General features: G+C 37.1%; 1 protein-coding gene across 10 annotated transcripts in view; it reads right to left on the bottom strand.

The window, feature by feature from the left end:
• Nucleotides 1-477: 477 nt before the first annotated feature.
• Nucleotides 478-12,511, bottom strand: part of TBCA (tubulin folding cofactor A) — a 26,573-nt gene continuing 14,539 nt past the window's right edge. For 8 of the 10 annotated variants that reach the window (XM_015614881.2, XM_033520364.1, XM_015614878.1 and 5 more), the window contains 3 exons: nucleotides 11,513-11,618; nucleotides 4,356-4,442; nucleotides 478-1,644 (listed from right to left, as the gene is read on the bottom strand). In XM_015614881.2, the coding sequence (XP_015470367.1) occupies nucleotides 1,564-1,644; nucleotides 4,356-4,442; nucleotides 11,513-11,618 (274 nt within the window). In that variant the 3' untranslated portion in view covers nucleotides 478-1,563. Of the gene's footprint in view, nucleotides 1,645-4,355; nucleotides 4,443-10,159; nucleotides 10,227-11,512; nucleotides 11,619-11,818; nucleotides 11,878-12,511 lie in introns of those variants that run through there. The other 2 variants (XM_015614883.1, XM_033520366.1) reach the window with 2 other exon arrangements.

The raw sequence follows: 12,511 nt of genomic DNA, 5'->3' as shown, positions 1-12,511 counted from the left end.
GGCATATGACAAATCCTACTTGCCTTCAGCCACTATAGGTCACACCTGTTTAGCTTTCATATGCATTTCTTGCACATCATTTTACTATGGGCTTGTTTTCCACAAGTGTGTTTTTATTTTAAACTCTGCTCAGCAGACTTGGCATCTCCCTACACTTCCTCTTCAGCTCAGCATTTATTCACCACACTGCACTCAATGGCTGCAAGCAGACTCGTGCTGCAATCTGTCAGCTGAGACACATGATCCACTTTGTGCATGTTCTCTTATGGAACTGTGCTGTCAAAACAGGTTTCACCTCTTAGCCTCTGTGGTACTGGTGTGGGGTGACTTCAAAAGTAGATCATTCTGACTGATTTAATCAGCAATCTTTTGGTGTTGATCTGTCAGAGCAGTGCTTAAGAGTGATAGAGAAGCAGACATTACTCTAAATGTGCTTAAGGTATATAGGTAAGTACTGAAACAGTAGTTTACTCAAACTCAGGCAAATTAACAAATAATTTTATTGAGTATTCAATTTAGCACCACACAAAAGGTACACTGTGCTTTGTGTTGCCTTTAAGAAACATGCCAGAACACTTTGAAACTAGAAAAACTAATGTAAAAAGCTTTCTTGTTTATCAACAGAACATACTATTTGCTTTAGATAAGCTACTTGGAAAAAACCATAGCTTTTGTACATAATGTTTTAATGGTCTACCAGGCAGACTGAGTGTTGTTCCCTTACCCATTAGCTCTCTTTCATGTTCGGTGGTTTAAACTTTGTTTAAAAAAAATATCACTTAGGCCAAAGTGCTTTCAAGAAAAGCATTCAGCCCAGAACTCTTATTAGCAGATGCAACTCACAATATACTAATCACCTGCTAAATTCTGTTTCCTGAAAAGTAAAAGAATTTTGATCCATGGAAGTTGTATGAATTGGGCTCTACGACTCAGTGCCGTGCACATTGAGAAAGATCTGGAGTCAGCTTTTGTCCTGGACTCAAAGATAAACAAGGACTACATACTTGATAAAACTACAGAAAAATTGCACTGTAGAAAAAATGTAGGTGACTGGGAAGGATTATTAGGTCTACTTTCTCTTTCAGTACAGATTTTTGTACTGTAATGGCTGGAAATTATTTCAAATGTAGTAAGGTGCTTCTGAAACCCCTGTCAGGGGGTTGGAACTAGATGGAACCTTTCCAACCTAAACCATTTTATAATGCTATTTCATTCTAAGAAGTATTTACTGGTCCCTTACATAGTCAAACTTTATTTCTTAGCCTGAATGGTTCAGATTAAAATTCTCTATATCAACTATTACACTTCCTTTAAAATGGGGGTTTTTTTTCCTTTTTTTTTTTCCTTTTTGTTGAGGTGAACTGCAAATATACCTATTTTGCCTGAATATGGAACACACAAATGTTTCAGAACATTCTTTACCTGATGCACCTTGCAGTTAGAGAAAGCTCAGTTTGCATAAAGGGAACTTTAGCAAGTCAACAATAGTAGTAGAGCCATAGTCAAATGAAACTGTGGAATGGACCCCGTGCTAATGCATATAAAGAAAGAACTGGAAAATAGCTAGGCTTCCAGCTTCACTGACTCCAGTATGGAACGTGCTTCTTTATACTCTTCAGCTTCTTCCAATTCTTTTTCATTTTCCTGTAATCAAAAACAATATTTTTGAGTACTCTGAAAATAACTGTTGTGGGAATAAATTTAAGAAGCTAAAAAAACTTGCTAACAAATAAGGAGAAGGCTGAGGTACTCAACAATGTTTTTGTCTTGCTGGCAGCTTCCTCCTACACCTCTCAAGTAGCTGGACTACAAAACAAGGGCTGGGAGAGCAAAGTCCCTCCCACTCTAAGTAAAGATCAGGTTCATGACAACCTGAGGAATGTGAGTGTGCCTAAGTCTGTTGGACCTGACAAGATGCTTCTCAGAGTCCTGAGGGAATTGCCTGATGCAGTTGCCATGCTCCTTTCCACAACATTTGAAACTTCATGGCAGTCAGGTGAATTCCTTAAAGACTGTGAAAAGGGACTTGTCATTGTGGGCTATATGGTCCCTCAATCATCCTTCTCTCTAAATTGGAAAGGTGGATTTGATGGGTGGACTATTCACTCAATAAGGCACTGGCTCGATGGCCACAGCCAGAGAACTGGTCAATGACTCAGTGTCTGTATGGAGATCAGTGGTGTCCTTTGGGGGTCTGTACAGTGACCACTGTTATTTTATATCTTCATTAATGACAAAGAAAGTAAGATTTGTAAATGTGCAGATAACACCAAGCAGAATAGCTCAGCTGATGCACCTGAGGGATCGGATGCCATCCAGAGGGACCTGGACAAGCCTGAGAAGTGGGTCCATGGAAATCTCATGTGTTTTATCAAGGCCATGTGCAAGGTGCTGCACCTGCATCAGTACCTGGTATCAGCCCTGGTTTGAGCCCAGGCTGGGGGATGGACAGATCACAGCAGCCCTGCCCAGAGGGGTTTGGGGGTGCTGCTGGGTGAGAGGCTGGACATGACCCAGCCATGGGCACTCCCAGCCCAGAGAGCCAAACGTGTCCTGGGCTGCATCCAGAGCAGCGTGGGCAGCAGGGCCAGGGAGGGGATTCTGCCCCTCTGCTCTGCTGAGACCCCACTGCAGGGCTGTATCAGCTCTGGGGACCCTGCACAGGAAGGACCTCCTGGAGTGAGCCCAGAGGAGGCCACCAAGATGATCACAGGACTGGAGCACCTCCCTTTCTGGACAGGCTGTTTTGGTTTGTTCAGTCTGGAGAAGAAAAGGATCTGGGCAGCCCTCATAGAAGCCCTTCAGTACTTAATGGGGGCCTTCAAGAAAGACAGGGACAGACTTTTTAGTAGAGTCTGTTGTGACAGGACAAGCGGTGACAGTTTTAAACTAAAACAGAATAGATACAGACTAGAGATGAAGAAGTTTTTTTACAGTGATGGTAGTGAAAAACTGGGACAGGTTGCTCAGAAAGGTGGTAGGTATCACATCCATGTAAATACTATCAGGCTGGATGGGGCTATAAGCATAGTTGAAGCTCTAATATAGTTGAAGATGCTCCTGGTCAGTGCAAAGGAGTTGGAACAGATGATCTTTGTAGGTTCATTCCAACCCAAACTATTTTGTGAAATGAGGAATTTTTGAAAACACACATTCTATGTTACTCAAAGCAAAACAGGTAAAAAGGGTGAATTCTTTTGTCCTGCTCAAAGTCCCAGATAATGGCTGTCATGTGCAAGTGGATTTGACCTATACACACCTTTATTTGATGGTGTTCAATATTTAAAACCAGGAGAGCAGTAAGAACAAACTTCAGACCAAAACTACTCTTAGAAAAATGCTTAAGTAGACCGACAATTGAAAAACATACTACGATACAGTAAATTTTAATAAACACATTGAAGGTGAGCCAAGCACAGAAAGCAACACGTGAATACTTCCAAATTCTTAATAAAAACAGTAACTGCTCCCATTCCTTGTTTTAAATTTACATACTAATGAATCAATAGCACCATTTCTGCATGCCACTGAAATTTAGACTAACTGTTCAGCAACTAGCTGAGTAACAAAAAAATCCTAAATCCTGCCAAGTACTGAGCATTTATTTTGGCAAACAGAGGCAGACTACCTGAGATTAGGACACCTTAACTTTTCCATTAAAAAAGTATTTTTATTTTAGCCATCACTATATCTGGGACATCATTGAGGGTGTATATTTTAATATATTCTCTCAATACCATTTATTGTGTACCAACATGTGTAGCTGAATTCCTGATGAGAAGACAGCTTTTAAAAAAAGTACTCCAAATGTAGTATAGGTTTAGTGAATCTGTTTGTATAACACCCTCTGTTCCTGAAGGTATCTGTATCTTAAAAAACAGGGCAGTACAGCTCACTTTCCTAATGAAACACTAAGCAATCCTCAAGCAAGGACTCCTCTAACTTGCCCATAGCATTGTAAGAGTAGTAACCAAAGTATTTTGACAATTTCAGTTCCCTACAAGCATATTATATACATTTATCCTATCTATAAAACCGAAAGTGGGTGAACTGATTTTTCTGATGATGGAACTAGCATAGGAGTTCTGAGTCCATTTTCACAGTCTGGTGTAAGTGTATGATGAGTGTACATTTTATTAAAGACGGTTTCTAACATACACAGTCTCGACAGACTGAAGACCAAGTCTGCAAAGACAATTATCTAAAGCAAAATAATGGTATCTTATAGGATGCTGGTCCTGGGACCTACAGAAACTAATTCTTTAATCCAGTTTTTATTTGCTGCAGTTGTTTATCCAAGCACACCTAGGAGCTGCAGCACTTCTTGATCAGGTGGGGTGTGATGCAATACTCACTAGTAGTTGAGTAAGCTCTGCATGTGCAACTTCTAGTCTGCGCTGGCAGTCCGGAATCATCATTCGTGATTCTTGTAAGATCTCAATCTGTGATAATCAGAAGCCAATGAAATTAGGATATATTCCATATAGAAACATTATCTTTTAGGATAAGTTTTACTCTGAAGAATCAGCAATCTAGTCATTATCTAGGAATTTCAGAGCAGTTGCAACCTATCTTCTGAATATGCTTCTTTTCTTAAAAGACACTTACTTAGTGTAATTGCTTAAAACTCTGTTAATTTACAGGACATTTCCATTCCATTTACTCTGTGCTTAACTGAATATCAAGTATGAAGTGCAAGACAGTATTTAGAATAATCTTTCTCTTCGGCAAAAAGTACAGTAGTAAGGTTTTCAGCGTTTGTTAAAAAGTCTATTTAAAGCAAACTTTCTCCTGCTGTCATGAGGCAGCTTCATCCAAAAGGGGATCAGCTGGTTATATAAATATCTCCTGCATCTTTTGGGTAATAAAGAAAAAGAATGTTCAGATAATATCCCATAGAGATAATTACTGCATGAAAAAAGTTATTGAGTTATTGATCACATTGTGTGCAGACTGCAGGAGGCTCTGACTGAAAGACAAAGGTAAAGAAAAATGAAAAGCAAAGACCAGCAGGCTCGTATTTTTGATGCTTATCATGCATAAAAAGTTATTACATATCCTTGTGCTTCATTTTAGGAGAAAGATTATTCTCACCATGCACTTTGAACAAAATTACTAAACTGGCACCCCACTGAATCTGAAAGTCCTGCCACCTCCTAAAGAAAACAACATCAGTTTTAAGAAAGGGAACATTTATTTCATGAAGCATTTCTGGATCTGAACACCAAACACTGAGAAGAAAAGATGTGCAGAGTTGTCAGTAATGTTAAATCTATTTAGAAACTAAAATCTGTTACATATTTAGATATGAAACATCTCCATTCAGGATAACCTGCAACAGAAAGCCTTCCCTTTAACTGGCTTTTTTCTTTCTGTCATACCTATGTTGTATTGTCCTGCTGTACCAAAGGTCATGTTAAGCCATAGCTAAGAATGCATTCATATATGCAGAAAGCCTTTATACAGTAAGATATTATCACCAAATTTTTAAGTGTCACTTAGTCCATTTGGTTTTGAGAGAAAAAACTTTAGTTTCTAATTTTACACTTTCATCGGTCAATGTAACATCCACAGAATGAGGTGTGCCCTAAATGTGAAATGATGCCTTTTGCTCTGTGTAATAGAATACCTACAGGAGTGAGAATATGTAGTAAGTACTTCCTTGTACCACACAGATAGTAAATATCTGTGTGTTATAAAGCTGGCAGGTAACACAAAATTAGTAACTTATTTGCTATGTGCCAGTAGATAAGCAACCTGGAAAGGCATGTAAATCTAGAATCTGTAAGGTATAGTCCTGCCTGCTCTAAGATATGAACAAATCTACCCAATTCATTCTAGTCAAAGAATGTTTGACTGATTTCCAAAGAGTGACCCAAGTTTTATTTATATGTGCCAGTGGTTATGCAATGATGAATAAAAACCAGAAGGATCATAAATCCTAGAACTAAATTCAGTAGGTGCAATCAACTGGAGACTAGAACAGGAATTTTGTAGAGCCATTATTTAACTTCTGCATAAACCACTTTCTTTTCAAGTAATGCTGATAATAAATAAGACTATTTACTTTTACAAATATACATAGTAAAGTCAAAAGTTCAAATAATTATATATGCTTTATGACTGGATTCTTAAAAGTGTTTGTTCTCCAAATTCTATCAAAATTCTGCCCAACTTTTGGACAGAACTGTAAGGGTGACAAGCACGATAGTCACTCAAACTACAATGCCAGGCACTGCTGCCATTTCCATCCCTGTGACGTGCACTGCAGCTACTCAAATTCCATTGACAAGACCGCATCAATTCCAGCTCCAGCTAAGATCTAATGTTTAATCCTAGCCAGCAAGTACCAGGCAACAGCTCACTTGCTTCCCCCCTCCCCAGCCTACTGGGAAGAACGTAACAGGAAGAAAAGGCAAAACCTTGTGGGTTGAAATAAGAACAATTTAACAACTTTTAAAAATATAGTAATAGTAACAATGGAGGGAAAGATATCAGTTATATCAGCTTCAAAAAACAGAAGCACAGTATGTTGATTTGGGTTTTTTTCTCAACTGACTTACATCTAACCAAGAGATTTAGAGATACGCAGATCCACAAATAATTTGAAAACAACAATAACAACAAAAAACCAGTCAACCCCAACACAAAACAAAAACCCCCCAAACAAACTCCATAAGCCTCTCCTTGCTCTTAGAAGGATACCCGGATATACTACTGGGTCACAGGGTATAACGGCAGTATTGTTTCACGTGACAAGAGTGGTGATCTGAACAGAAGAGGTGGGCTAAAAACCATGACAAAGGTAAATGAATCATGTATGTATCAATTATATACACAAAAATGAATATATAATCTAGCTTTTAAATACTGTCACATAATCACCTGCTCGTTTTCTGTTGCACAAACAATCCTAACAGTATGGATCTACTCAAAGATGGCAGAGATAAGGAAAAGACATGCAGATAATTGTTTACTAAAACAAGTGCTACTGGTATAACTACTTTTCTTCAAAAAATGTGTAAAACTTGGAATCCATTGACTAATTACAGACATATCCAGTGAAAAAACAGGGATCTAAAAGAAAAAAAGTAATTTCTAAGTTTCACAAACACCAAAGGTCCCAAAATTTAGTATCCCACTATGTAAGATTAGTAGCACACAATAAATAATCATGGTAAGGCTACTGGTTGGCTAATCCATATTTGTAACTTAAATCCACACCATTGCAGTACTTCTCATCTCAGCAGTAAACAGGAGTAGTATCAAGGCACTGGGCCTTGGTAATATCAATGTGCTTGGTCAGGATTGTGGTGTAGGGATATAGGGAGTAGTACAGCACAGATAATGTAGGAAGAAGCTGGTCATAGGGAAGGCAGGAACTCAACAACATACTGCATTACGGTGAGTCTGGACAGAAAAAAACCCCACAGATGCATATAAGAATTGTAGGAAACAACGATTTCAAGAGTTCTATTTCCTTTCAGGCCCAAAAGAAGCTTGAACTATCCAAAAATACAAGACACAACAGCACAGTTGCTGTAGGCAAGTTGTCAAATGTATTGATCAAAAGACTCCTGAAGGACCTTGAAGGAAAGCTTCAATAAAAAAACTGGAGAAGACTATTTTGTTTCTACAGTGCTTCAAGAAATGGCCATGTGTCAACAAACCACTTCTAGCACAGAAACTAATGGAGGAGGAGAAAACCCTCTAGATGTAATACTATGGTCTTTCAAATGACTTTTCTTTGCAGCTCCTCTCAGGTAAGATCTAATCCTATTTCTTCTAAAGCAGATCACTTTAGGACATGAAAGATGAAGTCTGGAATCCAAAAGATACTTATATCTGCTTAGATAAGAAGGCAAACACTCTTTGGAAAACAGAAGGACGAAAGGACGACGACAGTAATGCTTTTTCGTAATTTGGTTTCTTTCCTCAAGTTTGAATGCCTCTTTAATACTAGGTCTTGCACTTGGTCCAGAGAATTCCAAGTTGCTGGCTCTTCAGTAAAAAAAAATAAATTGCTTGTTAAGGATACTGTCACAGTACATAAGGAGAAGCATTAGGTCTTTACTAGCATTTCCACTGCCTCTTTACCAAGCATCTTAAGCTAGAATTCATACTATTAAACAAATTTCATCTATTCTTAGGGGCAGAAAAACTAATTATGCAGATAATGAGACCAATGTGAAACTGTACATTTAATCTAATCTTACTCAATCTGTGAGAAGCATGAAACTTTGAACCAATCAGGTGGGGGGGTTGGAAAGAGCTAAAAACGTAAAAAGCCAGCTAAACTAACTAGAATATTTCTTCAAGGCTAAACAGACATTTAAGAAGTTCTAGACTTACAACCTTCCTTTCAGCAAGAAGTCCCCAGTAATAAGATCAGCAGCAAATCACCATCCTTCACATTACTTTCCAAAATAGTAAATAGTTTCCAAATGCATGTCTTTTTAGCTGTTTCAGAAGGCACTCTTTCAATGAAATTGAACGCAAGAGAAATATTGCAGTTTTCAGAAATATCTGAAAAAACCTGTGTATTAGCAAGATGTACTTTTATGTGCTTTCTGATACGCAGAGGTTAAATTCTGTGTTAAATCCACTGGATTTTTAATTCATCTAGAAATTACATTACTCAAGAATTAACTCGACACTGCAGAATTACATCTAAAAAACTGAAAATTTACCACTTTTCAGTAAAAATGTTGCCAGTTAACAAAACCACCAGATTATATCTACAATCCCAGAGAGAAGAGACATGGAGTAGGATACTTTGCTTCTCCCCCACTCACAAGTCTCAAGATAAAAGCATGAGCTGTGAGAGGACATTTATTTATGATATTATTTATATATTATTTATGTTCTTATTTATATGAACATGAACAACCACAAAAATACAGAATGCTAGAGGTTTCTATCATTAGTCTGCACTGGAATGATTCTATGTGAAAATCTTCTATTAAAGTAGTATTATGAAGTTCTGTGGAAAGTCTTCATATATTGAGAATTGTTGTAACTGTGTAGAAGCTAAGACTTCATTAAGACAAAATCTGCAGGGAGGTAGAACTACACTACTTCTTGCTACCCAGAGAAACTATAAGCAGAATTTGCACCTGGTGGGATAAATCAGAAGTATTGTAATATTTATTTCCAATACAAAGTCTTCTTGCATGTTACAATGGAATCTTCAAATTACAATTTTGGTCAGCATTTACCAGCATTGTAAGAAAACTGCCTTTTTTGTTTTTCTGGTATTGAACCTGCTCCTCATTAAACAATTCTTTCAGGACAGTTCAGGTGAGGGCTAGCATGTAACAATTGCCAAACATCCCAGATAATCACTGCCTCAGCTAGAGAACACTTGACTTCACTGGAACCATGAGTTGCCCCATTGTGTAAGGAGTTAGGAGAAAAATACTGAGTCAAACCAAATCCTATTGTTCTACGAAGGGATTGATCCCTCATTACAGACCCGTCATACTTTAAAGGAATGGTAGTAATAGTATTACACACTTTAAATTTTCCGCGTTCAGTTTTGTATGTAAAACTGTATGTTCTGAATTGTAACTAGAAAGCTAAATGAAAACAGTACTACATCAAGAGAAAATATTGCTTTTAAGCTTTTTAAGAATTCCTCCCTGAACTCTGAATTGATTTATGTGTATATAAATGCATAAATACACACACACACATGGTTTAGCCAATAGCTCAGCTAAACTATTAGTTAAAACTATTCTCCTAGTCTCAAGTGACTGAATTTGTTCCCATCACCCAGATGTTACTTTTCATTCCCAAAATAAAGGCTAGATACAACTGTATTTTAAGAGTTATGCACCCTAGAATTTAGAGATTAGTAACTAGAAGCAATTCTCAAAATGTGTAACTACAGATATTTTTTCTGAAAAACATCTCAAAGTCTTTACTGTATCCAAAATACTGTTCTGAGCAAACTCTCCTGGTACTACATAACTGTCTTTGAAGCCTCCAAATTTTTAATAACCTAAAATATTAACAACTTCCAGAATGCAAAGTGCACTAAATAAACAAGAAGTGAAGATGTCATTGGAGGAACTGACTTTCAAGGTGGATCAGGCAATTTCTGAATAAATCAAGACTGTTTTTTGTGAAGGCTTTTGTCATTGGTCTCTGAAAATACCTTAAAGTAGAATATAACAATTTCAGCAGAAGTTCACAGCCATTGCTATTTTTGACTTTCTTGATATCTGTCAATGGAAATAGCATGTCACTGTGGAAATACCATGACACAGTCAAATAATCTGATGAATGGGCAACACTAAAAACAGGAATTGAATTCATTAGCTCTTGTTAGCACCAGCTCTTCAGAAAGGCTACTATTTTGTAGAACTCCAAGTCTCAGTCTGGTGAGGCAGAGGACAGCTCTGCTCTAGAAATTCAAATTGTTATTTGTATACAAATTCTTTATTTGTATTTCATTCCCATTGCATAATTAAAACAAGGTATAGACATATGAAGTGAAATATTAATTTACTAAAAGAAGTTGATTTAGCTTTTCCTAAAAGGGCTTTCTCCTATCTTTTGTTAATTCTGTATTTGAATTCTGTTTAACTTATTCTTCCACCGTTTAAAAATACACACAGGATGCCAGAAGGTTATGGTTATTAGGTTTCACTAATAAGTGAAAATAATTTTAATTTACAGTTGTGATTTCTGTGAAGATTTGAGACAAAGCATCTGGGAAATACTTGGAGGAAAAAAACATATTCAAAAGGTAACATAGTTAGTTGAAAGAATACCAAGACCACAGTGAAACACAGACAATTCACACTTCTGTAGAGAATAAACACCTTGGGTCTTCCAAGCCCAAGCATTCTTCTCTTGAGCAGGAAATGTGACAGTTTTTCTTCCAAAAGGGTATGTACTGACTGTCTGCAGCTACTGTCTGTGTGGGAAATTTTCCAAGAAAAAGTGTAATCATACTGTAGTAGTGGCACTAAACCATACTCTTGAGCAGACTGAATACAGCATGCCCCTTCCTAATCTATGACTTCACTACAAACCCCAGCAGCTCCACAGCTGCATACCCACTGCTTTCTTCCTCCGAGGTTTTTGATTTTACTGAAAGGATACTGGTGTGTTCAAGAGCTGAAATGTTTCCCCCCATCATACTAACTATCAGGCATTCTCACTTTGCTGTAACGTTTACAATTAGCAGCAAGCACTTGGTTTACCTACATCCATCCAGATCATGTATTTTCTACAGGTTCTTTGTATTTCTGAGGAAGAGTTCACACACAGTTAGTAACAGCCATCCTAACACAAAGAGGTAAGTAATTTATGTATTCAGATATATATAAACTATAATCCTTATAATTTAACACCTTAAAGAAATTTCTACGTCTGCTTTTCATGACAAGATTTTAGTCTATATAATGTGAGTCTAGCAAAAAGTACAGGAGACTATCTAAAGATGACTATAATTAAATGAAAACAAATAAGAATTTTATAAAACAAGTTCAGGATAGTTTACCTGCTTCTTAATTCCATAATCATCGCAGGCTTCAGCTTTCATTTTTTCAATCTTTTCTTCTTGCTGTTTTGCTTCTTTTTCATACATAATTTTTTCTTTTGCCAGCCTGCAATTAACAACCAAGTGATTGTGTTATTCTATTACAGTATAAAGTTACATCAGTGATAACAGCCCCCCATTCAAAAGTTACAGGCCTGGAAGATAATATGCAGTTTTATAAAAAAGGCTTTTAACCACTGCAAGAAAACTGTATCTAGGAAATTATTAATTTAGCTATAATATATAAAGAGTATTTTCTTCACTTATCTTGATGCTGGTTTGCAGGTCACAGACAAAAGTAAAAGTTCCATAACTTATATTACAACAATTAAACATCTTTCAGGATCTGAAAAATAGTGGAACAATTTCTCTTCAGCTATGTCAGAAGCAGAACAAACACTGATATTACTGCAGATTTGATATGCTGAAGAAAATCCTTCCCCAAACAAGAGTAAGATCAACCTATATAAGATTGTTCAAAGAGAATTTAACATCCAAAAGAACATAATCAGATCCAAGAAGCAAAGAATATATTATACCATGAAAAGAGAATAAATAAAGGTCTAGTAGAGAGCTTCATGACCACATTAGTCCATCAATGAAAATTAATTCATAATTTGTCATAGTTAAGTGCCCTACTAGTAATGCTGAGGATAGACAGAATGTTACTGGGGTGTCAAGGACCTCTGTGAACAAAAGCACCACTGCAGCTGCAAAAAAAAAAAAAATCCATTGAAAATATACCGATAATTCAACAGTTGGAATCCTCCCTCGTTTTGACAAGAGTTTATTTGCTGAAACAGCCCTAAGCTGTGACTCCACAGCAGTCAGTCTAAGCTGGGATGTTGTGAGATGCACCTCAACTCATTTCAGTCCTTACAGAGTCACACAGCCAGAGAGCTTTACAAAGCATCTTCAGCTCTGTGCAAAGTGCATACTCTGGGTATTGACTCAGCCAAC

The sequence above is a fragment of the Parus major genome, chromosome Z (assembly GCF_001522545.3).
Source record: "Parus major isolate Abel chromosome Z, Parus_major1.1, whole genome shotgun sequence".
In the NCBI taxonomy this organism is placed as follows: domain Eukaryota; kingdom Metazoa; phylum Chordata; class Aves; order Passeriformes; family Paridae; genus Parus; species Parus major.
Note: the sequence above shows the minus strand (reverse complement) of the source record. Positions and strands in the feature narration are given on the sequence as shown.